The 26998-nt window shown below is 39.1% G+C and overlaps 1 protein-coding gene across 1 annotated transcript; it reads right to left on the reverse strand.

Annotated features, from left to right (window-relative positions):
* Positions 1-2582: 2582 nt before the first annotated feature.
* On the reverse strand, positions 2583-26904 carry LOC121405685 (trans-1,2-dihydrobenzene-1,2-diol dehydrogenase-like). Its single transcript, XM_041596584.1, has 7 exons — positions 26674-26904; positions 23986-24149; positions 23247-23382; positions 21309-21425; positions 18650-18774; positions 3937-4108; positions 2583-2764 (listed from the first exon to the last, which is right to left on the reverse strand). Exons 1-7 carry the CDS (start codon positions 26888-26890, stop codon positions 2634-2636), a joined length of 1062 nt encoding a protein of 353 aa, XP_041452518.1. The 5' UTR covers positions 26891-26904; the 3' UTR covers positions 2583-2633.
* Positions 26905-26998: the final 94 nt, after the last annotated feature.

Here is a 26998-nt window from a genome sequence, read left to right on the forward strand (position 1 = left end):
ATAATCAGAATTAAATCATGAATCACATGCATATCAACATAACATCAAACTGTATTCAGCAGTTAACATCAGCATGAATTAACCTATACTGAATATGTTGCAATATGTATCTAATGAGAGTGATTTATTTATATTTAATCAAGGCCTAATAATTTGGCATCCAAACGTGACAATATTTTTGGTTATTAATTCCACCAATTAAGTTTCATCAAAAGAGGGTTTATACTTGGATGAATACCTACACTGGACCGTAGTATATCTAATCTGGTTATAATTTATATAGTTCAGAATAAGGACCCCTTCGACATCGTCAATGACTATCGTTGGTCCGATGAATATAGTCGTCTAAGAGCGAGCTGCGGTGGCTTCGACGACGCGAAGTAAAGCGAGCGAACTCTCGACGAAAAGCCAGTCCAGATTCGCGGACGAAATGATGGGGGCTGAGAGCCACAAGATTGCTACGATGAATCACAAGTCACGAACTCTGAGTTCAAGGATGAAGTACGAGCCCAGCTCGTCCAGTTCTTTGGAACAGTCGTGCCTGGTGAGATGAGGGCAGATGTGGTGGCTTTACCTGGCCTGTGCTGCCTGGATCCAGCCTGCCAACGATGGGGATTAAGACTCCGCTGTGCCTGCACTACACAGCCTGCAACATACACCCAAAGTAATGGCCTACGAGAACCACACCCTCACACTCCGAGTTAAGACCAAATGTGGAAGGGTCTTCCTCTCCCGAGAATCAAACGATTTCTGATTTGCTTTTACTCAAACACCACTCCATCATGACTCTCACAAAGACAAAGTCATTAACATTCTCAATATTCCTCTGCTTTACTCTTCCACGCTGAACATATCCAATTAAAACTACTTAACTATCCAAGCTTTGATTTCACCTATTCAAAACTCCCATCTCAAACATTCTCAACAATCTTTTCCTCTCATACATAAAAACAAACATCTATAGAATTTTAGAGACCCATTGAACTTAACAAAATATATCAAGTTAAATGACCCAATGCTCATGACCTAAGATTGTCAAGAAGTCAAAGTAAAATTCTAATCCTTACACCACAGCGGGTTTGATCACTTACTTAAAGATACAGTTGATTGACTCTGGGACTATGACAAGAGTCAACCACCCAAATTCCTTTTATTATATACAAGCTGAATGGTTACTAGGGGTTAACACTAAATAGACTTATAGTCGCATTGTGACAGTAAGTTATAGGGAACCTGTTTTACAAGCTTTCATCCACATTTTTAAGGTATATGATCATTACACATTATTTGACTACTTTCACGAATGTATTGTGTTGTTTTATTTCTATGTAGTATAAATTTGTACACAATGATTCTGAGATATTAAAATTATTTACTTTGCTGTAAATGTTGATATAAAATGAAATGTAATGAAAATATCTTATCCTTGATTTTGAAGCTAACTTAATCCTTGTGTTTTATTCTAGAACTGAGGGAGCATGGATACGCAGATAATTATTCCCGGGGGAGGGGCAGGCTTACATTGACAACTGGATACCATGCGCAACCAAAAAACACGTAAAAAGGATGTCTTTTTCAAGATAGGGCACGTTACGTACGTACGGTAATAAGGGTGTCAAAAACACTAAACTAATGAAAAAAAAGATTATCTATTTCGCTAGGGAAGCTACGTGATTAGGGTCAGATATGCGAGGGTATAAAAAATCAAGATTAAATGTTTTATAAAGGATGTACTTTTTGTCCCAACAGTCAACGTACACTGCCTGTTTAGAGTACGATTTGGGCGAGGTGAGGGAGTTGGGATCGTACTATTAGTGCTACTAAACCCAATGATGTAGGTACAGGTAAAACCGACGCCCGGGGGCGGGGAGCACTCAGTATATAATGCATAGTGGGTATGTGCCGCGGAGGGGACCCCCATTTTTACACTCAAATTTCCGTTCCAAGGCATAGCATTTTTGTCTTATTGAGAAAAAGAACAAAGAAAGCCGCTCCAAGGCATAGCATTTTCTTCTTATTGAGAAAGAAATAAGAAAGAAATCCGCTCCAAAGCTTCGTATATTTTTCGTTACGCCGTTGCGGTCGCATTGGTCTGCTAAAATGAGCGGCCGCAGAGCGCTGTCCGACCATCGCCTCTGCGCGAGCGCACCCGGCGGAGGCAGCGCTAGCTGCATCATTCACGCATGCCCGTTCCATAGGGATGCATACCAACGTACTCACACGCTGGCGATCCGTTCCAAGGACCCCCGTTTTCACAAACATTTGTAGTTCCGAAGCCCGTTCCGAGGACCCTCCTTTTTACAATAAGCCCGCTCTGCCCGGTCTCGCCAGCGGCACACCCCTACCACTTTTTTGGTCGAGTACCCCCCCCCCCCCCGGGAACCGACGCGACCAACGTCCGGGACAATTACTTGTTTAGGGGTTCAATTCAGGGAATTCTTGCCAAGTACTGTTTTGTTTCTGATACTTGTTAAGGGTAAGCTTTCACACGCCAATACTTGTTAAGAGGTGCATTTTTCAGAATATAGAAAATACGCGTGTTTAGGGTGCTTTTCGAGACCCCATGGTCGCTCATGGTATCCACTCGTCAATGGAAGTGCCCCCCCCCCCCCCGGATAATTATCTAATCAATTTCAAGCAAGAACAACAATAGGTGATTGGCCTTGATGAACCCAGACGATACCCAGATCAAGACGAGCTTTCTCCAGCAAACTAGCAACCAATTCAGTCTCCTTCCAAGGCATCAGGGCGTGCTCAGTTTTACCTGCAGGAGAAATCAATCAATGACCAAATATTAAGTGGAATCACCTAATAATAGAAATCATACACAGCAAAAACTGTGGTGTTAAAGGGCCGGTGTACATAGAGGACCACACCAGTTATTTTACACCGATGTTAAATTGGTGGTGTTGGTTTTACACTCTTTGGTGTTATGTTCAATCTTTAGGGTGTAATTTTAACACCTCAGGGTGTGGTCCTCTATTAACACAAATTGATGTCAGTTTTAACACCACACTTTTTACAGTGTATAATCCCGCCATATACCAAAGCATTATGCATCAGAATAACAAAAAGGTGCATGATTTGACATAAAAAAATAATGTAATGTTTAATTGTCCAACTTAATGGAAATTCATTTTGTTTACATGCAAACATACAAATTACAAATATACATAATCAAGGAGAGACAAAATTAACATTCATTGTCAATTTAACATTCATTGACAATTTAATCTGAATCGGATGTAAAATACGAAAGTCATGGAATTTAAGTTTGATTTCAAGTTTCGCTTAATTTCACAAAAGAAGTGGCACATTCTGGCTGTAAAAAATAAATCGGTGCCATCACCTACTCACCATTTCTTACATGAAATATCTGAACTCACCCTATTTGTTAATTTTTTTATTTCTCCATGAGTTACCTTATTTGTAACCCTTTTTTAGATTTGATGAAGAGTAAGCTTAATGACAAATCTGCTAAAGTATTGTTGTTGTATATTGCAAACAATAGACTGGTAATTTGTATCACGCAAACAATAAAAGACATAAGAAATAGTGAGTGACATCATATACTTTTGCATATTCTGTGTATTTTAAACTGTTTTGTGAAAAATAAGATGAATAAGAAGAATTGAAAAGGATAATGATTGGTAAATGCATATTTTTCTACATTAGAAAAGACAAAACATTTTAATAATTACTACTTTTTAAAGTGAGTGACTTTGACCTATACCCAAAGTCATACTTCCGGCGAATTATTTTTTATATTATTATTCTTTTTTTAAACAAGTGCACACCTATAGCATTTCCATTTATTTGAAGCTTGCATATTAAATGCCTCACAGATATAGGTGCCGCAGCCGGGGATCAACCCCGGACTTTTCGGTATAGCGATGCAGGCGCCTTAGACCACTCGGCCACCTTAATATTGAATACCTTCATCGATAGCTTGCTTCACTGCATCTGCTTCGTATAACATACCAGACCAAAGAGGTCCATAAGAATATTCCACCGTAGATTCTGGTGTAGGATATTGAAACGTTTCGATGAGTTCTCCAGTGGTCTTTGACCATATCAGCTCAGTGGGAGCCCAGAAATGACCCGGAATCTATGATGACGAAAATAATGATGGATTTTGAATCAAATTATTACGAATAATCCTTTATATCCTTCAATTATTTATTGCTATCTTTCGTTATCTCTTTGATTGTCTATATAAAATACTCTACCTCTTTTTCAATTTTCTATTAAAAAAAATCCCCTATAGACAGTCGGAGTATAATTGCCATTACAATTTTATATTATTTACCATTATTTTCATTAATTCCTTTAATCAGTTCAAAGAAATCTCTTATGAACATCATCCTATCTTTCCTTTCTCACTATACAAGATGCCATTATATGTGCAAATCAAACCACGAAATCACTGGCGGATCCATAGGGGGTGGCACAGGCTGCCCGTGCCCCCTCCCACTTGAGAGGCACAATCCAAATTTGTAATGTATTTACTGACATAGCACAATAATGTGCCCCACCTTTTGTTTGAAAGCGAGGAACTTTCTTTTTCGTGCACGAAATGACCTTGAATATGGATGAAAATTTTTTTCCTCGTCTAATTTTCCTCGGGAAAATGTACCCCCCCCCCTTCGAAAATCATGCATGGATCTGTCTCTACATGAAACTGCCCCCACATGAAATGGTTTTCATATAGCTACCTTTCTCTGGCTGCTTTTCTCTCAAGCATTTTGCTTACGATAGCTGGCCACGGGTGTCTGGAAAACGAAGACCGAAGACCGAAGACCGGGGACACGTATCACACTCGTGTGAAAGCGTTTGTAGTTCACGCACGAAGTGTGTACAAAGCAGTGCAAAGTGTGTACAAAACACGTGCGCGGGTTAGAATGGACTTTGGACCTTGCCCCCTACACCATGTTCTCCCATTGACATAACGCATGTCCCCGGTCTTCGATCTTCGTTTTCCAGACCTGTTGTTGGGTGTCTGGAAAACGAAGACAGAAGACCGGGGATCGCATCCGTCTAGCTAAAATAAACCATTATTATATTCAGATCAAATTCAGGAATATTCTGATATTGGATATGTAGTCAGTTATGATTGGTTGATAAGTTAATGATTAATTGTAAGGATGTCGTTATCAGCTAGGGCATAATTAATACATAACAATTATAACGTACAATACACCTCATACTGCGCAATCACGTACAAGCAGTCTCAACTTAACTGCCGTTTGCAACTACCATTGACATTACGCGTGTCCCCGGTCTTCCGTCTTCGTTTTCCAGACCTGTTGTTGGGTGTCTGGAAAACGAAGACAGAAGACCGGGGCCATCGCATCCGTCTAGCTAAAATAAACCATTATTATATTCAGATCAAATTCAGGAATATTCTGATATTGGATATGTGATCAGTTATGATTGGTATTGATATAAGTTAATGATTAATATTGTATGGATATCGTGATGTGAATGATAATTGATTGAGCAATATATCGCGCTCAGCTGGCATTAAAATTTTACTACCATTGACATAACACATGTCCCCGGTCTTCGATCTTCGTTTTCCAAACCTGTTGTTGGGTGTCTGGAAAACGAAGACAGAAGACCGGGGATCGCATCCGTCTAGCTAAAATAAACCATTATTATATTCAGATCAAATTCAGGAATATTCTGATATTTATAGTCGGTTATGATTGGTTGATAAGTTAATGATTAATTGTAAGGATGTCGTTATCAGCTAGGGCATAATTAATACATAACAATTATAACGTACAATACACCTCATACTGCGCAATCACGTACAAGCAGTCTCAACTTAACTGCCGTTTGCAACTACCATTGACATTACGCGTGTCCCCGGTCTTCCGTCTTCGTTTTCCAGACCTGTTGTTGGGTGTCTGGAAAACGAAGACAGAAGACCGGGGATCGCATCCGTCTAGCTAAAATAATCCATTATTATATTCAGATCAAATTCAGGAATATTCTGATATTGGATATGTAGTCAGTTATGATTGGTTGATAAGTTAATGATTAATTGTAAGGATGTCGTTATCAGCTAGGGCATAATTAATACATAACAATTATAACGTACAATACACCTCATACTGCGCAATCACGTACAAGCAGTCTCAACTTAACTGCCGTTTGCAACTACCATTGACATTACGCGTGTCCCCGGTCTTCCGTCTTCGTTTTCCAGACCTGTTGTTGGGTGTCTGGAAAACGAAGACAGAAGACCGGGGATCGCATCCGTCTAGCTAAAATAAACCATTATTATATTCAGATCAAATTCAGGAATATTCTGATATTGGATATGTGATCAGTTATGATTGGTTGATATAAGTTAATGATTAATATTGTATGGATATCGTGATGTGAATGATAATTGATTGAGCAATGTATCGCGCTCAGCTGGCATTTAAATTTTACTACCATTGACATAACACATGTCCCCGGTCTTCGATCTTCGTTTTCCAAACCTGTTGTTGGGTGTCTGGAAAACGAAGACAGAAGACCGGGGATCGCATCCGTCTAGCTAAAATAAACCATTATTATATTCAGATCAAATTCAGGAATATTCTGATATTGGATATGTAGTCAGTTATGATTGGTTGATAAGTTAATGATTAATTGTAAGGATATCGTTATCAGCTAGGGCATAATTAATACATAACAATTATAACGTACAATACACCTCATACTGCGCAATCACGTACAAGCAGTCTCAACTTAACTGCCGTTTGCAACTACCATTGACATTACGCGTGTCCCCGGTCTTCCGTCTTCGTTTTCCAGACCTGTTGTTGGGTGTCTGGAAAACGAAGACAGAAGACCGGGATCGCATCCGTCTAGCTAAAATAAACCATTATTATATTCAGATCAAATTCAGGAATATTCTGTTATTGGATATGTGATCAGTTATGATTGGTTGATAATTTAATGATTAATATTGTATGGATATCGTGATGTGAATGATAATTGATTGAGCAATATATCGCGCTCAGCTCAGCTGGCATTAAAATTTTACTACCATTGACATAACACATGTCCCGGTCTTCGATCTTCGTTTTCCAGACCTGTTGTTGGGTGTCTGGAAAACGAAGACAGAAGACCGGGGATCGCGTATAATTTTGTCTAGCTAAGGTAGGCCTATCATTCAGCACCATTCAAGAATATTTTGATCTTGGATACGTCATCTGCCATGATTGGCTGCAGATAAGTTATGGTTATTTGTGTGAATGGTTCTAGGACAATTACCCCCGGACAATTACCCCCGGACAATTTAACTACCCCCGGACTACAACCCTCGGACAATCACCCCGGACAATTCCCCCCGGACAACTACCCCCGAACAACTACCCCCGGACAATAAGCCCCCGAGGACACTTATCCCCGGACAATTATCCTCGAGGACAATTACCCACTGGACAATTACCCTCGAGGACAATTATCCCCGGACAATTACCCTGCCTGCACCAGTTCAAGAATATTTTGATCTTGGATACGTCATCTGCTATGATTGGCTGCGGATAAGTTATGGTTATTTGTGTGAATGGTTCTAGGACAATTACCCCCCGGACAATTACCCCCGGACAATTACCCCCGGACAACCCCCGGACAATTACCCCCGAGGACAACTACCCCCCGGACAATTACACCCCGGACAACTACCCCCTGGACAATCACCCCGGACAATTCCCCCGGACAACTACTCTCGAACAACTACCCCGGACAATAAGCCCCCCGAGGACACTTACCCCCGGACAATTATCCTCGAGGACAATTACCCCTGGACAATAACCCCCGAGGACAATTATCCCCCGGACAATTTCCCCTGCCTGAGGACAATTACCCCCATAAAATCATCCCTTCTCTCCAGCATCAATGTTAGAAGCGGGACCCTTTTTAAGTTTTGGTAGGTGGCACAGGTTTTTCGAAATATTTTCTTCTTTATCTTACCTTGATAATTTTTTCTTTCTGTTTGATATTGCTCTTTTTCCTATTCTCTCACTTTCTTCTTTTTTCCGTTTTTTGTTTGTTTAGCGGCGCCTTCTGCATCATAAAAAATGGGGGGGGGGGGGTCTTGCACCCGAAATCTCCCGTTTGGCTATGCATATATTCATCAGAAAATGTGTAAACTGGCCCTCATACTAAGTTTTCATAGATGAATTGAACACGATTAGTCATAATAATCACAAATGCTGAATATCTCCGATTCCAACTGATCTCATTTTTTGAATATTTATTTCGGGTTCAATTTCAGGAAAGAAATCAGGCAAATAGATCAAACGTAAAAAGACACCTTTATAGGTAAAAATATATTGAAAGTCGATAACGCATCTATCAACACTAACACTGTCAAGTAGGACTTATAATCCTGTTATTTTAAAACAATTCAACTAATAAGAAGCTAAAAATTATGAAACGATTGGTGCACATTCCAGCAAGCTCAAAAACTTTATGCAAAGATAATACAAACAAGAACACCTTGTAATTTTACCATTTAGGCCCTAAATGGTAAAATTACAAGAAGTGTTTTGTGTTTTACTCTTGGGTGAAAGCAACATTAAAGAAGGAAATTAAGTACCAAAATTACTAAATTGTAAACAATTGTAAAGAATATGACATAATCAAAAACTGATTTTTCTAAACAAATTGGCAATCATGATAGTAAACAATTCGTTTAAGATGCATTTTAAGGACGGTACGTAAGAATTTATAAAGAAGTAGACCTATGCAAATCAAATAATGCGACTGAGCAGCGTGAGCTGAAAATGTTAATATTTAGACCTAAAAAGGACATTTTACAGAGCACTTTCAAGAAAAAATCAATTTGTAAAAGTGAAAAAATAATGAAAGCTCGATATCCGAGATAAAATATGTTTTGTATATTAAATTCAAATCTTGATATTTTAAGCTCCATATATGTCAGCGCGAAGCGCGAGCTGAAAATTTTTGGAATTGCATGTATATATTTTAACCTGAAAATTGACTATTCTGGGCAATGTTTGTGAACCTGAACAAGATGCGTATGTAACTAGATAATTACTGCAAGCGCAAAGCGCGAGCAGAAATTGTTATTAACTGTCCTATAGCATTATCGAAAAGGGACCTGTTAAGGACTGTTTATAGGTACCCACGAAGACGGTATATATATTTCAATAAAGCATTTTTTTAACATTCCGACCTAAAAGAATGGTAATTACTTTTTGTATCAATAAAAGGGATAGGTATGTAACGAAACAATGGATGCGAGCGCGAAGCGCGAGAGGAAAAAAAAGAGATTTCAGACCTAAAAGCGGGACACTATTCATATTTTGTAAATCATAAATAAGATATAGTTAATTGGGTATCATTACTAATGCGATCGTGAAGCGCGAGCAGACAATTATTGATATTATGATGTGAAACTGGATAATTCAAGTAGATTTTAAAAAAAGAACATGCAGGCTATCGCGCATGTTTTAGATTTGGACCTAGAATCTGGGCTTTTTGAATACATTCTTTAAAGCCTCGGTATAGCTTTGGTAAAGGGTCAATAATGTGATTGATAATCGAATATTATCTAATATGACAGTCTTACTGAAGCGTAGAGCTCGTGTTCTCTGAGAAAAATTCAAATATTCAAATCTTGGATATATAGCGTCCTCTCTCGGCGATGCTTGTTCTAAATTAAAAAAATGGGCATTCAAGCACTTATCTTATAAATTTAGTAATTAGATATCCAAAAGTTACAAAGAAAATATCTTGAAAGTTTCAGCCCATTCCATGATTTGGAATAGGATTTAATTGAAAGACAAAAACACACAGATATTTTAATTTGATCGGGTGACCCGATCAAGTTAAATTTCCATGTAAAATCGCAAAAGTTATCCTGTAAAACACATTTTCATTTCATATCCTCCACATCATAACTGTTAGAGAGCATATCCATTCATATTAGCTAGCAATGAATTGGAATAGTGATAGGTGCATTTTGGTGGATTTACCAAAACTATACACAAGCTTTAATAGAATATTATAGATAATAGGAACTTGGCAAATCAAACAATGTGACCACGCAGCGTGAGCTTAAAAAAATGCTGATATGTAGACAATACAAGTGGAATGCCTCTGGCCGTCTCACCTGCATCGCGCGGTTCAATATAGCAGCAGTGCTGACTTTGAATACTACTCTAACTCGCACAAGATGTTCAGTGATACATGGTTACTCTTATGTCCACTTTTTATGAACTAGACCAATAAACTTACAGATCGAGATATGATGGTTATTCAACAAAAAAACCCAACATGGCCAAAGTTCACTGACCTTACAAGACCTTTGACCTTGATCATGTGACCTGAAACTCGAACAGGATGTTCAGTGATACTTGATTACTCTTATGTACAAGTTTCATGAATCAGATCCATTAACTTTCAAAGTTATGATGGTAATTCAACAGATACACCCAATTCGGCAAAGTTCATTGACCTTTGACCTTGGTCATGTGACCTGAAACGTGCACAGGATGTTCAGTGATACTTGATTACTCTAATGTCCAAGTTTAATGAACTAGACCAATAAACTTTCAAAGTTATGATGGTAATTCAACAAATACCCCGATTCGGCCAAAGTTCATTGACCCTAAATGACCTTTGACCTTAATCATGAGACCTGAAACTTGCACAAAATTTTCAGTGATGCTTGATTACTATTATGTCTAAGTTTCATGAATCAGATCCATAAACTCTCAAAGTTATGATGGGAATTCAACAGATATCCCCAATTCGGCCAAAGTTCATTGACCCTAAATGACCTTTGACCTTGGTCATGTGACATGAAACTCTAATAGGATGTTCAGTAATACTTGATTAACCTTATGGCCAAGTTTTATCAACTAGGTCCAGATACTTTCTAAGTTATGACGTCATTTCAAAAACTTAACCTCAGGTTAAGATTTGATGTTGACGCCGCCGTCGCCGTCGGAAAAGCGGCGCCTATAGTCTCACTTTGCTTCGCAGGTGAGACAAAAACGGACATTTTACAGAGCACTTACATTTGTGAATGAAAAAATATTGAAAGTTCGATGTCCGAGCTAATTATGTTTTGTATAATAAATTCAAAACTTGCTCCATATCAGCCTAGATGTATTGAGCAAGATATGAATCTCATCGAACAGGCAATTCTGGCTCGAAGCGCAAAGATTTATTTATGGTAACATGAAAGATTTTTTTTTTGGCAAGTGTTCCCCTCACATTATTTCATTCACTCGTCTTCCTCCTCTTTTTTCCACTTATCTTTTCTTCTTCTTTTCGTTTTATCTTTTCTTCTTTCTCCCTTTTTTTTGCTCTGCCAATTTTTTCAGGGGGGGGGCCTGAGACAGCCACTAGCTGTTGCGTTCTTAATTTATTTTTTTTCCTTCTTGTTTTTTCTGTTTTCTGTTCAGATTTCATGTTAGCATTTTCGCATCCCGTTTATTTTTTGCTCTTATCCATTTCTTTCCCGACTAAAATTTCTGTTTCACTTTGCCATCTCTTTATTTCTAACCCCTTTCTCACTTGTTTATTAGTAGGCCCTATTTCAGGATGATTAGATGTGTTCACTCCAATTATTGGTCCTTTTCCTTTCTCCTCTTGTTTCTTTATTCTTTCCCACTCTCATTGTTTGTCTCGCCCACAAGAGGTGAAGGCGAGACTAATACCCCTTTCATAGTGAGAGCCGAAGTGGAGTTAGTCCGGAGTCCAGGAGGAGTTACTCCACTTTGGAGGGCAATATGAAAATTCTGAGATTAGTTGATCCGGATTCCATATCAATTTGTTGTGTACAAAAAACGCTCCTTTTATAAGGCATAAAAATGGGACGTTTAACGCACAGTCACTAATACGCGCCGCTGTCTTCGCATCGTGCAGGCAATCTACGTGTATAGTGGCGGGCTGCTACATTGCGGTGCAGGGGTGTTCAACTTACATATCGTGAGCGCACTCAGCTGCGTGTTTTCACTTCTTCTCCTTTCTCTCCTTTTCTTATCATTTTTCCTGGCATTACTTGTTTTCATAAATTTCCCTCTCACTTTCCTTGTTTTCTCACTCCCTTCAGTTTTGTAACTGTTCTTGATCACTTGCATTCATTGGCACACCCCCGGTCAAAAGTGGTACGGTCCTATCCAACATACACTCAAGTCGTCGCTGTACGAATAATGAAAACGTGCAAAATTCTTCACGCGTTGCGTTGCCTAGCTATGCGTGTGTACTGTGTACACACAATGCCATCGGCTGAACCCGCCAAACTATAGTGACCAATTATTGCAAAAGCTTTTGCAAATGTGAAAAGTGACAGAGGTTTTTTTTATCCAATCAAAATAATTCTTAGGTATTCGCAATCTACAGCATTTTCTGCAAAATGTCTTTTTTTGATAGGGTCTATTGTGACGTATATATTTTTTTACAACAATGTGAAGTCGCACCAAACGTTTCGTTTCCTGCACTTGCCCATTGGCTCATGTACAAATGGATTTCCAAAATCATCAAGAAAGGTTCCAAAAACCTCAAAAGTGACAGAACTTAATTTGACTAAAATTAAATGAAAATCATATCATGTTCAAGGTGAGAATCTGCTCTATTCTATTCTGTTTTGATAGATCACCTTGTTGACGCGTTTGGGAGATATCTTAGCAAATCCGTCAAAAAAGGCGTATTTTTTTATTATTCTCCATAGGGAAATAATTTAACACGCTACGCACTGCAAAAAAGGAGCGCAAACAAATTGATATGAAAGCGGTGTACTCAACCCACTTCGAGAAGAGGGTTACAAACGGAGTTACTCCGCACCGGAAATGCGGTATGCACTTATCGCTGTGATCTCGCAACACGTATGGCGCGAACTCGCTTGGAAACCATGGCAACAACAGCGGATACACCGCTGCGGTGTTTGCCAATATGAAAGGGGGTTTAAAGTCGGTCCGCAGTACAAGCGTATAAACTCAATCCGGAGTTATTCCGGAGTAACTCAACTTCGCCTTCAGTATGAAAACGGTATAAATGTCGTCCGCCCGTCGATTCCCAGAGAGGGTTAGCCGATTCTGCGGTGCAAGATAGACCATAAAAGCCAATTCTGCATCGGCCTATGGTTCTGAGCCAAAAGCCGATGCACGTGTAAACAGGGCTTCCAAACGCGTACTGAATGTTGCTGTCTCGAAATGTACGCGTGGGAACGTCTCGGCCGGTTTAACCGCAAAGTAGTAAGCTAGCGACGCACTATTGTTTCATGTTCGCCGACCGTATGGAAAATACATTCACAAGGGCGCGCTTGCCACCTGTCTTAGGTCGATGACATTGCTTTCTATTACAATTAGGTTTATTTTATACGGAGTTTTTAATGGGATGGTCCGGGCTGAAAGTATGTATAGCTTAAAGGAATTGTTTAACTTTGTGAGCAGCCGATTAAAAAAATTCTCAAACCAAGATGAAACATGTGTACAAGTGCATGTATTAGAACTAATAAACCCTGAAAACAACCATAATTGAGAATAAAAAGCTAAAACTACAAGGCAATCCCCGATTTTGTAAATAGGCGTCTTAATAGACACCTAACTAGTACACATAAGTGTATGGGATGAAATTAAGATGGTGTTTCCGGTCACTTTATATTTCAATTTTTGAAGCACTAAATAATCATTTTCGAACGCAATTTTTTCTGGGCTTCATTTTTGGAACATATCACAGACACAGGTGACAAGTGTAACCAATCACTTTAATGAATAGAGTAGAATTCACTGAGTAAAATACCGAAAATTTCATCAAAATCGGATAACAAAGTTATTGAATTTTAAAATTTAGCAATATTTTGTTCGAACAATTATCATTCACATCACGACATCCATACAATTAATCATTAACTTATCAACCAATCATAACTGATTACATATCCAATATCAGAATATTCCTGAATTTGATCTGAATATAATAATGGTTTATTTTAGCTAGACGGATGCGATGGCCCCGGTCTTCTGTCTTCGTTTTCCAGACACCCAACAACAGGTCTGGAAAACGAAGACGGAAGACCGGGACATGCGTTATGTCAATGGTATAAAATTTTAATGCCCAGCTGAGCGCGATATATTATCTATATCAATCAATTATCATTCACATTACGATATCCATACAATTAATCATTAACCAATCATAATTCATTACATATCCAATATCAGAATATTCCTGAATTTGATCTGAATATAATAATGGTTTATTTTAGCTAGACGGATGCGATGGCCCCGGTCTTCTGTCTTCGTTTTCCAGACACCCAACAACAGGTCTGGAAAACGAAGATCGAAGACCGGGACATGCGTTATGTCAATGGTATAAAATTTTAATGCCAGCTGAGCTGAGCGCAATATATTGCTCAATCAATTATCATTCACATTACGATATCCATACAATTAATCATTAACCAATCATAATTCATTACATATCCAATATCAGAATATTCCTGAATTTGATCTGAATATAATGGTTTATTTTAGCTAGACGGATGCGATGGCCCCGGTCTTCTGTCTTCGTTTTCCAGACACCCAACAACAGGTCTGGAAAACGAAGATCGAAGACGGGGACATGCGTTATGTCAATGGTATAAAATTTTAATGCCAGCTGAGCTGAGCGCGATATATTGCTCAATCACTTATCATTCACATTACGATATCCATACAATTAATCATTAACCAATCATAATTCATTACATATCCAATATCAGAATATTCCTGAATTTGATCTGAATATAATAATGGGTTATTTTAGCTAGACGGATGCGATGGCCCCGGTCTTCTGTCTTCGTTTTCCAGACACCCAACAACAGGTCTGGAAAACGAAGACGGAAGACCGGGGACATGCGTTATGTCAATGGTATAAAATTTTAATGCCAGCTGAGCTGAGCGCGATATATTGCTCAATCAATTATCATTCACATTACGATATCCATACAATTAATCATTAACCAATCATAATTCATTACATATCCAATATCAGAATATTCCTGAATTTGATCTGAATATAATGGTTTATTTTAGCTAGACGGATGCGATGGCCCTGGTCTTCTGTCTTCGTTTTCCAGACACCCAACAACAGGTCTGGAAAACGAAGATCGAAGACCGGGGACATGCGTTATGTCAATGGTATAAAATTTTAATGCCAGCTGAGCTGAGCGCGATATATTGCTCAATCAATTATCATTCACATTACGATATCCATACAATTAATCATTAACCAAGCATAATTCATTACATATCCAATATCAGAATATTCCTGAATTTGATCTGAATATAATAATGGTTTATTTTAGCTAGACGGATGCGATGGCCCCGGTCTTCTGTCTTCGTTTTCCAGACACCCAACAACAGGTCTGGAAAACGAAGATCGAAGACCGGGGACATGCGTTATGTCAATGGTATAAAATTTTAATGCCAGCTGAGCGCGATATATTGCTCAATCAATTATCATTCACATTACGATATCCATACAATTAATCATTAACCAATCATAATTCATTACATATCCAATATCAGAATATTCCTGAATTCGATCTGAATATAATAATGGTTTTTTAGCTAGACGGATGCGATGGCCCCGGTCTTCTGTCTTCGTTTTCCAGACACCCAACAACAGGTCTGGAAAACGAAGACGGAAGACCGGGGACATGCGTTATGTCAATGGTATAAAATTTTAATGCCAGCTGAGCTGAGCGCGATATATTGCTCAATCAATTATCATTAACTTATCAACCAATCATAATTCATTACATATCCAATATCAGAATATTCCTGAATTTGATTTGAATATAATAATGGTTTATTTTTGCTAGACGGATGCGATGGCCCCGGTCTTCTGTCTTCGTTTTCCAGACACCCAACAACAGGTCTGGAAAACGAAGATCGAAGACCGGGGACATGCGTTATGTCAATGGTATAAAATTTTAATGCCAGCTGAGCTGAGCGCAATATATTGCTCAATCAATTATCATTCACATTACGATATCCATACAATTAATCATTAACCAATCATAATTCATTACATATCCAATATCAGAATATTCCTGAATTTGATCTGAATATAATGGTTTATTTTAGCTAGACGGATGCGATGGCCCGGTCTTCTGTCTTCGTTTTCCAGACACCCAACAACAGGTCTGGAAAACGAAGATCGAAGACCGGGGACATGCGTTATGTCAATGGTATAAAATTTTAATGCCAGCTGAGCTGAGCGCGATATATTGCTCAATCACTTATCATTCACATTACGATATCCATACAATTAATCATTAACCAATCATAATTCATTACATATCCAATATCAGAATATTCCTGAATTTGATCTGAATATAATAATGGGTTATTTTAGCTAGACGGATCCGATGGCCCGGTCTTCTGTCTTCGTTTTCCAGACACCCAACAACAGGTCTGGAAAACGAAGACGGAAGACCGGGGACATGCGTTATGTCAATGGTATAAAATTTTAATGCCAGCTGAGCTGAGCGCGATATATTGCTCAATCAATTATCATTAACTTATCAACCAATCATAATTCATTACATATCCAATATCAGAATATTCCTGAATTTGATTTGAATATAATAATGGTTTATTTTTGCTAGACGGATGCGATGGCCCCGGTCTTCTGTCTTCGTTTTCCAGACACCCAACAACAGGTCTGGAAAACGAAGATCGAAGACCGGGGACATGCGTTATGTCAATGGTATAAAATTTTAATGCCAGCTGAGCTGAGCGCGATATATTGCTCAATCACTTATCATTCACATTACGATATCCATACAATTAATCATTAACCAATCATAATTCATTACATATCCAATATCAGAATATTCCTGAATTTGATCTGAATATAATAATGGGTTATTTTAGCTAGACGGATGCGATGGCCCCGGTCTTCTGTCTTCGTTTTCCAGACACCCAACAACAGGTCTGGAAAACGAAGACGGAAGACCGGGGACATGCGTTATGTCAATGGTATAAAATTTTAATGCCAGCTGAGCTGAGCGCGATATATTGCTCAATCAATTATCATTAACTTATCAACCAATCATAATTCATTACATATCCAATATCAGAATATTCCTGAATTTGATTTGAATATAATAATGGTTTATTTTTGCTAGACGGATGCGATGGCCCCGGTCTTCTGTCTTCGTTTTCCAGACACCCAACAACAGGTCTGGAAAACGAAGATCGAAGACCGGGGACATGCGTTATGTCAATGGGAGAACATGTGTAGGGGGCAAGGTCCAAAGTCCATTCTAACCCGCGCACGTGTTTTGTACACACTTTGCACTGCTTTGTACACACTTCGTGCGTGAACTACAAACGCTTTCACACGAGTGTGATATGTGTCCCCGGTCTTCGGTCTTCGGTCTTCGTTTTCCAGACACCCGCTGGCCACTGCATTTTATTATCGTATTGCTTACTCGTATGTAAATCATTCTTCTATTATATAATCGCCACAATTTGCAATTCTTTAATTTATCATTTGTTTTTGTATTTCTTTATATCTATTATGATTACCGTGTTTCATTTATTGAATTTTCAATAAATGCAGAAACAAACTGAAAAAAAACTGAAGAATGAAAGTATATGCTTCATTGAAAATGATTTTCTGGAATCATTTAAAGAAAACCATTATCGGGTAGAATAATCATTCACTGTTAACACCCCCCCCCCCACCACCACCCATTCGAGTTTTTCTTCTCTATCTCTTTCTCTCTTCCAAATCTCGTATTGTTATGGCTGAAGTGATGTTTGGAGAATGCATTTTCTTTAGCATTCCTTTATTCATCATTAGTGGTTAACCGACCTTGTATCATCAAACGCGCGCATTAGTTCTTCAGAAGTCATAAGATGCCTTCAACTTTGCAAAGTCCTTATTGAAAAAAACTTAAATTTATAATTTCTAATGATACTAAGTTAAGTAGAAATAACCCTATATATATATATATATATATATATATATATATAAACAGGATATAAAGGACATTGCGCACCAAAAGAAAATCACAAGCAAAAAAAAAATTTCTTCACTTTTAAACTCGTCAGGGGAGGGGGGGCAGAATTACGTCGCTTGCGTGGGTTGTGACTCGTCGGGGTCTGCTCCCCCCCCCCCCCCGTGTGTTAAAGACTCGTGTGCTAAAGTGGCACTTAAAAAGGATTCATAAAAAATAAGATGGAAATTCGAGGCTTGAATGTTTACTACCAGTGGATAGGATAAAAGTCTTACATTCCATATCTGGCCAGAAAAGGGTACCTCGACCGGCTCATTTAAAAAATAATTCAGTATTTATGAAGACTACACCTGACGGGACCAATTTCATTACTTGAGAGAGTAAAATGACCCTAATTCTTCCGCCAGTAAAAATATAGTTCCATGGTGATGTATCTTTCCAATTTGGAAAAAGTAAGTTCAGTAGGTACCCTCCCTAGTATCAGTGTTAGATTGTCAGTCATATTCATTCATTTTTGTCAATCAGCAATATCAAATATAAAAAAATTGAACAATGGGTTGGCTCGAATGAAACTATATGGCCTGCCAGTTGTGATAGGCCCGTGCAACCAGCAGTATTGCTGTGTTGCTGCCCTCTATGTTCGTTGGTTAGTAGTACCTTTAGATGCCCTTTCGTGCCACTAATAAAGACTTCATTTGGATAGTCTGCTGTGATTGTACATGAAAGCGTTGCCATGGTGTTGTTACGAAACCTCATCACAGTTGTGTACATCTCATCTACTCCTAAAGGGAAAATAAATAACGATCATTAAAGGAGAATGAAACATTTGGAATAAGTTGTGAAAGTTACAAAATCGAAGAATAAGATCAATGAAGTTTGGTTAAAATTAGTCAAGCAATAAATAAATGATCATTTGAATGCTGAGAATTCAAAAGCAATAATTTGATATCCTCACATTGGTAATGAAAATGTGCAATGTCATACAATCCCTACGCCTATATAAACATCACATTTTGTTCATGCTAACGATAGAACAATCATTTCTGTCATGAAAACTATATTTCACGTCCTCTCATAAAAATAGAAAACCTAATCTTGCATGCAGTACAGTGCGTATCAAAAAAAGTTTACACTTAGAAAAAATCCTGTAAAATTATATATTTGTAATATCCTGAGGATTTTTCCACATTTTAAGATTGGTACAGATCCATTTAAGCAAATGACGATATAACTGTCGAAAAATATTTCCGCTTGAGTGAGCACCACTTACTTTTGAAAAGTTGGTGAAAAATGATTTGCGCAGAACTTTGAAATAGTTATGCGAATAAAAGTAGACCTTAATCATGAAGAACACGTGGAAATTAGCAAGTTAAAACTGATATGAAGATATCTTTTACCTTTTTAAACTTGTTTCCTTGCCCAAAACACTTCGAAGAGTGCATTGCGCCCCATCCCACTCCCCCACACACCGAGTCCATCGTGACGATATTTGCTTTACACTGAGCTGTGATTTACATGAAATGGCTTAGGCTTGATTTTCATTTTGTTAATCATTGCCAAGCTTGGGAAAGTGTGGAGAAACAAGTATTAAATGAAAATGAAATGTAAACCAACTTTAAATGATAAAAACTTAGTGAAAAATGCCGGAGAAGTCTGATATAAACTTTTGTTCAGATTCAGTTATGTCCTCAGATCCAGCTGGCACAAAAAGGGTAAAGGTTGTGCTTACTAAGTGTTGAAATTTCAAATTTGGGCGGCAAAATTGTTACAAAATGCTTGAATGTATCCGTTTTATTTCAATTGGCTAAAAGTGCTAGGGAAATTTATGAGAAATGCTTCGCAGGGTAAGTTTGATTTCACCCTTTCCCCTTGACACAGCGTGAAAACAAGCATTTCTGCACAAACAGATTTCTGCGAGCTTTACAAAAATGGACAGTGCTCACTCAAGTGTAACATTCTGTCAAAACTTTTACCTTCATTGGATAGATGAGACCCAAACCCATAATTATATGTGAAAAAATTACCCACATGTTGTATATTTATTAATTCCCAGGGCATTTTCAAAGTGTAAACTTTTTTTTGATACGCACTGTATAGACGAGATATAAGAGAAATAACGTTGAAATATGCACGTAATGTGGAACTTGTGTGTGTGTAATATCACATATATTTCTAATTGCTAGAGGGATTACCTACAGCAGTGGTGATATAAGCCGCAGTGGTGATATAAGCACCAACATTTTCATACCTTTCTCATTGACCTTCCTATATTGTTTTGAATATGTACTATTGCTTCGATTATATTATTTATTTTGTTTAACGGAAATAAATAAATCTAAATATAAAATCTATTCTATTTTTTCCTTTAAAATATTATTGATCCGTTTCTTTGATTTATAATTCACTTAGTTTTAAGAGTTTCGTTATCTTTTATGGTTGACATAAGAAGGTAATAGATATCCATATAATTTAAGCAAAATCTACCCGATTTATCATCTGTTCATCAACATTTTAGATATAAAAAGTTTTCTGGTTTACTTTTTGTCCGTTTATTTATTTCTATCTAGCTTGTGCTTTTTTCTGTTTGTTTATTACCATATAAACAGAATAAAATATACATGTTCGAATCTAACAAATCGTACGAATCATTATCATTTCAGCGGTATTAACAAAATACTACTTTTTTCCATGGGGTTTTAATAACGTTAATACAGGCTTATGAATATAGTATATGCATATAATAATTGATCCTCATTGAGGATATCAATAATTATATTAATAATATATGAATTAGTTAGAGACTTGCAAACATACATTGAATTGCCAATAGCCATTAAATAAAATGATTGGAGAGAATGTGTAGAAGAGATAACAAGTCGTACAAGTGGTTGTTAAGTACAAAAATGTGAAATGAATATTATGGAATGAATATGATGAACATTTGAAGAAAAATGAACAAAGGTTCATTTATTTTGAAAAGATTTACTGTTTCAAGTGAAATACTTCAAAATAACATCTTCCAACTTAGACTCTCTTTATAAGTTATATTAAAGTAGTATGAGTCTAAGTTGGCAGTTGTGAAGCAATCTATTGTCTGCTTTTCCCTATTCAACAATAAAACTCCTTGGCCTTTAAAAAGGCGAGGCCTGCATAACAAAAGCTTTTACAAAGACATTCTAGAATGTTCCTTATCATAAATGAATGTAATTGCTCTTACAATTCTTCTTATATGTAACAAACTCTATATAAGAGTCTAAGTTGGAAGAGCTCATACACGTCCCTTATCTTTCAAAGAACAATGGATTGATATGTTTACCGTCATCATTGAGGACCCCACTTGTTATAGATGATATCGGTGCTACTCCATTGAAGATCATTGTAGTCATATAGACCATGTACACACCCATGTCGTAGAGGGCTCCACCACCATAATCTGACGAAAACGTGAAAGAGAAAAGATAAAAATCAACAAGGCTGACGGTTAGAGGAATTGGAATTATATATAGGAGCCCACCACCCCGAGAGGAATTATGGGGAGCCCACCACTCCCGAGAGGAATTAGAATTATATAGGAGTCAATTACCACCCTCGAGAGGAATTATGATTATATAGGAACACCCCCCCCCCCCCGATGAATAAGAATTATATAGGGAGCCCACCAATCAACACCCCCTCCGCGAATTCCCCTCCCTGACCATTTCGTTTTAACCCCGAATCAGGAGGCGATTAATCCCTCTGCATGGGAAATTTCATTGAGACTGTCAATAATATATACATTTACACTAGTATTATATACATTTACACTAGTATTAAAGAAACAGGATGTTTCTTTGACATTCATTTTCATTTGATTCCACTGCTTCGCTGTTAATTCTTTATACAGGCCCTATAGATTTTGTATTTTTAGACTAGGTATATACCTAGTTCTAGATTATTTGAATGATCTATTCTGTTTTTTTTTTTACTTACTTTATTTTGGTATTTTCTGTCAGATTATGTGATATGCTTGTATTATGTTTTAGATTCAGTGTTTTTTAGTTAAAATATTTATTCAATAAAGACTATTTAAAAGAAATATAAATTTCATGCAGTTTCATCAACGTTGAGCAATTATTTTTCTGCAAAAGTATTGAAGCATGATTGGTTATAAATGGCTTATTTTTTCATTCTTTGTTATGAAAATTACCCGCCTGAATAAAATATGTGAAAAAAGGGTAAAATAATATGATTTGTTTTACAATTTTCTGTATTCTGAATAATTATTTGACAATGTGAACAGTGATTATGTTGATATTGTAACCATATATACGAATTAATAATATGCAAATTACCCATGGAAATCATAAAATTACCCGCACATTGGCTATAAAAAAAATGAAATTGTGTGGCAGGAGTGAAATAATCTCTGAAAAATAGTTTTGGATAAAATCATTTATTTTCTGGACATTCAAAATGGCCACCATGTGCCCCTGTACACTATATTATGTACAACATGAGTAGGCAAAACTAATTTTCACAAAAATGAGCACTAAACTGCAAGAAAACGAGTACACCGTCTCCATAATGCTCCTGCTGCCCCCCCCCCCCCACGACCACCACCATGCCCACCAGTTTCTGGTATCACAATCCTAAAACATTTCCAATAGACTCTATTTTGTTAAAATGGCACTTTAAAAAATCACAGAAAATAAGGTTGAAATTCGATGATTGAATGCAATACCAGTGGATAGGATAACATGTCTGACATTCCATATCTAACCCCAAAAAACGGTACCTCGACTGGCTCATTTTAAAGATAAATAGGCATTTATGACGACTACACCTGACGGGATCAAATTCATCACTTGAGACAGCAAAATGGCCCTAATTCTTCCGCCAGTAAAAAAAATAGTTCCAAAGTGGTGATCACAGAGATACGGAAAAGAGAGATCAGTATAGGCACCCTCCCTTGAATTGATTGTCAATTATATTCATTCATTTCTGTCAATCAGCAATGTCAAAATTACAAATTAAGAATTGGTTGGCTCGAATGAATATCTTTTGCCTGCCAATTGTAACTAGGCCCGTAAAACCGATGTTGTTGTGCTCAGACATGGGCTTTGCCAACCCTGTCCGCAACAACACGTCCTTGAATTCATTCCCTCCTCCCCACCCTTGGTCCCCATCCCGCATATGAACTTCCTCAGAATACTAATTATAGTGTGTGAAAAATGAAATAAAAATTTATACAAATTTGAAAAAAATGTTTCCTTGCCTCTTTTTATCGTTCTTTCTCTGTCTGGTGTATATATTCCAAAATTTATAAGCACAGATTTGACGTCACCAAGTTGCCCCGATGAGACAAGTTCCCGGATCTTAGCGCTGACGGGAAAGAAACGGGTCCACATTGCCTGCATGAAGAAAAATTGCAATACAATGAAAGGAGAAAAGGGGGCAGGCACTTCCACCCCCCGCCCCCAATTCAGGCTCTGCTGGTGATTGCCTTTGAAATATTGGCCCCAAAATAAAAATAAGATAACTCCATGGCATTTATAGTGCAATCTACCTATAAATATTTTATTCCAAACGCAGCAAGAAAATTGAAATAAGAGAGCTTGGATCAGTGTCATAGTGTCTTTTACTGATTATCTTAGAAAATAAAACTGCATTTTGGATTGGTGAATGGTACACAAAGCCCTAAAATAATGCGAGCGAACAGTGTGAGCAAAAATTGTGACAATTTTAATAGCAGAATCTGACAAATATAGAATTTGACAAAATATTCAGAAAATAATGTATTTTACTCGTTCAATTTCTTGTTTTTCTGTTCCCATCTCAGTCATGAAACTGTTGAGGGCATGATCCCACAAGCCCCCCCCCCCTCACTTCCATCATCTCTACGACAGTGATTGGCAAGGTTGGTATAAAAAATGTATTTTCTGGTAGAGAGCGTTTAAGACATTAACCGCTACCCCCCCCCCCCCCCCCCGCCCATGCAAAAAAAACCCACTTACCTCCATGAAAAACACATCATTCTTCTTGGCCGTTTTCAATATATCTTGTGTTTCTCGTAAGGTGAGTGCTAGTGGTTTTTCACATAATACATGTTTCTTGTGATTCAGGAATAACATACACAGATCATGATGTGCTGTGTTAATGGCCCCAATGTAGACTACGTCTGTAATGAAGAGAAATAAAGGGCAATTTTTAAAACCTTTGATTATTTATTATGTTTATAGCATGGCTGCATGTATGGGAAGAGGTGGGCGGTTGTTTCCATCCCGAAAGAAGGAAAAAGAGAAGGTCACAAGTGAAACTAAGAGAAAGGGGAGATATTGCTCTCTTCTTTGGGATTCAAATTCATTTTATGATGGTGAGTGCCAAGAGCCCTCCCAAACACCCCCTTCATGGTAATGAGTGCCAACCTAGCCCTTTCAAGCACCCCCCCCCCCCATTCATGAGGGTGAGTGCCAAGTGCCCTCCTAGGTACCCCCATTCATGGGAATACAGTGCCAAGAGCCCTCCCAAACACCCCCCCCCCCCCCCCCTTCATGGGAAGGAGTGTCAACTGGTTTTCCAAGCACCCCCATCCCCCCTCCCATTCATGATGGTGAGTGCCAAGAGACCTCCCAAGCACCCCCGTCATGGTAATGAGTGCCAAGTGCCCTCCTAAGTACCCCCATTTATCATGTTTATGGGAATAAGTGCCAAGAGCCCTCCCGAGCACCCCCCCCCCCCTTCATGGGAATGAGTGCCAACCGTGCCCTTTCAAGCACCCCCCCCCCCCCCCATTCATGATGGTGAGTGCCAAGAGCCCTCCCAAGCACCCCCCCCCTTCATGGGAATGAGTGCCAAGAGCCCTTTCAAGCACCCCCCCCCCCCTTCATGGGGGTGAGAGCCAAGTGTCCTCATAAGAAAGGGGAGATATTGCTCTCTTCTTTGGAATTCAAATTCATTTTATGATGGTGAGTGCCAAGAGCCCTCCCAAACACCCCCTTCATGGTATTGAGTGCCAAGTGCCCTCCTAAGTACCCCTATTCATGGGAATACAGTGCCAAGAGCCCTCCCAAACACCCCCTTCATGGTAATGAGTGCCAACCTAGCCCTTTCAAGCACCCCCCCCCCCATTCATGAGGGTGAGTGCCAAGTGCCCTCCTAAGTACCCCTATTCATGGGAATACAGTGCCAAGAGCCCTCCCAAACACCCCCCCCCTTCATGGGAAGGAGTGTCAACTGGTTTTCCAAGCACCCCCATCCCCCCTCCCATTCATGATGGTGAGTGCCAAGAGACCTCCCAACAAGCACCCCCGTCATGGTAATGAGTGCCAAGTGCCCTCCTAAGTACCCCCATTTATCATGTTCATGGGAATAAGTGCCAAGAGCCCTCCCGAGCACCCCCCCCCCTTCATGGGAATGAGTGCCAACCGTGCCTTTCAAGCACCCCCCCCCCCATTCATGATGGTGAGTGCCAAGAGCCCTCCCAAGCACCCCCTTCATGGTATTGAGTGCCAAGAGACCTCCAAGCACCCCCGTCATGGTAATGAGTGCCAAGTGCCCTCCTAAGTACCCCCATTTATCATGTTCATGGGAATAAGTGCCAAGAGCCCTCCCAAGCACACCCCCCCCTTCATGGGAATGAGTGCCCAGAGCCCTCCCAAGCACCCCCCCTTCATGGTAATGAGTGCCAAGTGCCCTCCTAAGTACCCCCCCCCCTTCATGGGAATGAGTGCCAAGAGCCCTTTCAAGCACCCCCCCCCCCCTTCATTGGGGTGAGAGCCAAGTGTCCTCATAAGTACCCCCCCCCGTTCATGGGAATGAGTGCCAATAGCCCTCCTGAGTACCCCCCCCCCCCTTCATGGGAATGAGTGCCAACTGCGCTCCAAGCACCCCCCCCCCCCCTTTCATGGGAATGAGTGCCAAGTGCCCTCCTAAGTACCCCCCCCCCCTTTCATGGGAATGAGTGCCAACCGTGCCCTTTCAAGCACCCCCCCCCCCCTTCACGGGGACCCGGAGGGGCCACTTACATTGACGAGTGGATATCATGCACGACCCAAAAAAACACGTAAAAAGGATGTCTTTTTCACGATATGGCACGTTACATACGTAACGTGATAAGGGTGTCAAAAACACAAAAATAATGAAAAAAGCCTATTTCGCTAGGAAAATTAGGTGTTTAGGATTGAATTTGCGGGGATGATGAAACAAATTTAAGATGTTTTATAAAGGATGTCCTTTTGCCTTAACACTTCGTGTTTAGAGTCTGATTTGCGCGAGGTGAGAAGGTGGGATCGTACTAAACCAAATAAGGTAAAGCCGACGACCGAAGGACCCGTAATAATAAAACATTCCTGTACTTGTTTAGGGGTTCATTTCAGGGACTATTTGCCAAGAGTATCGTTTTGTTTCCAAAACTTGTTAAGGGTAGGGTTTCACACGCCAATACTTGTTAAGGGGTGCATTTTCAGAATAAGTAAAAATTACGTGTTTAGGGTGCTTTTCGAGACCCCATGGTTGCGCATGGTATTCACTCGTGAATGGAAGTGCCCCCCCCCCGGGCACGGGGATGAGAGCCAAGAGCCCTCCCAAGCACCCTTCCCCCCTTTCATGGGAATGAGAGCCAAGTACCCTTCCAAGCGCCTCCCCCCCTTCAATCACCAACAGTGTCTTTTGTAGGTCTAGAGGTGGAGGTCAGTTATACTCACCAACATTTGGATCCTGAGCGAGCTCTTCATAGCTTGCATAGGCGCTTGGAATCTTGAATTTAGTCGCAAACTTCTGCGATCTTTCCAACGATCTTGTTGCGATACCTACGACGAGATGGCTGTCGGAATGGCCTTGTAAACTGGAAACAAAATCGTTTGATATTTCCCCTCCCGCACAGATTCCCCAACGTAGAGGCGACGCAATGATGGAAGCCATGCTCGCAAGAAGTTTATTGTCATATCAGTATCATGCTTTGAGGACTTTGAACGTTAACTGATTTAACAATGTCACCCACAAAGTCAAATAAAATTATAAATTAATCAT

This window comes from Lytechinus variegatus, chromosome 19 (genome assembly GCF_018143015.1).
Source record: "Lytechinus variegatus isolate NC3 chromosome 19, Lvar_3.0, whole genome shotgun sequence".
In the NCBI taxonomy this organism is placed as follows: Eukaryota; Metazoa; Echinodermata; class Echinoidea; order Temnopleuroida; family Toxopneustidae; genus Lytechinus; species Lytechinus variegatus.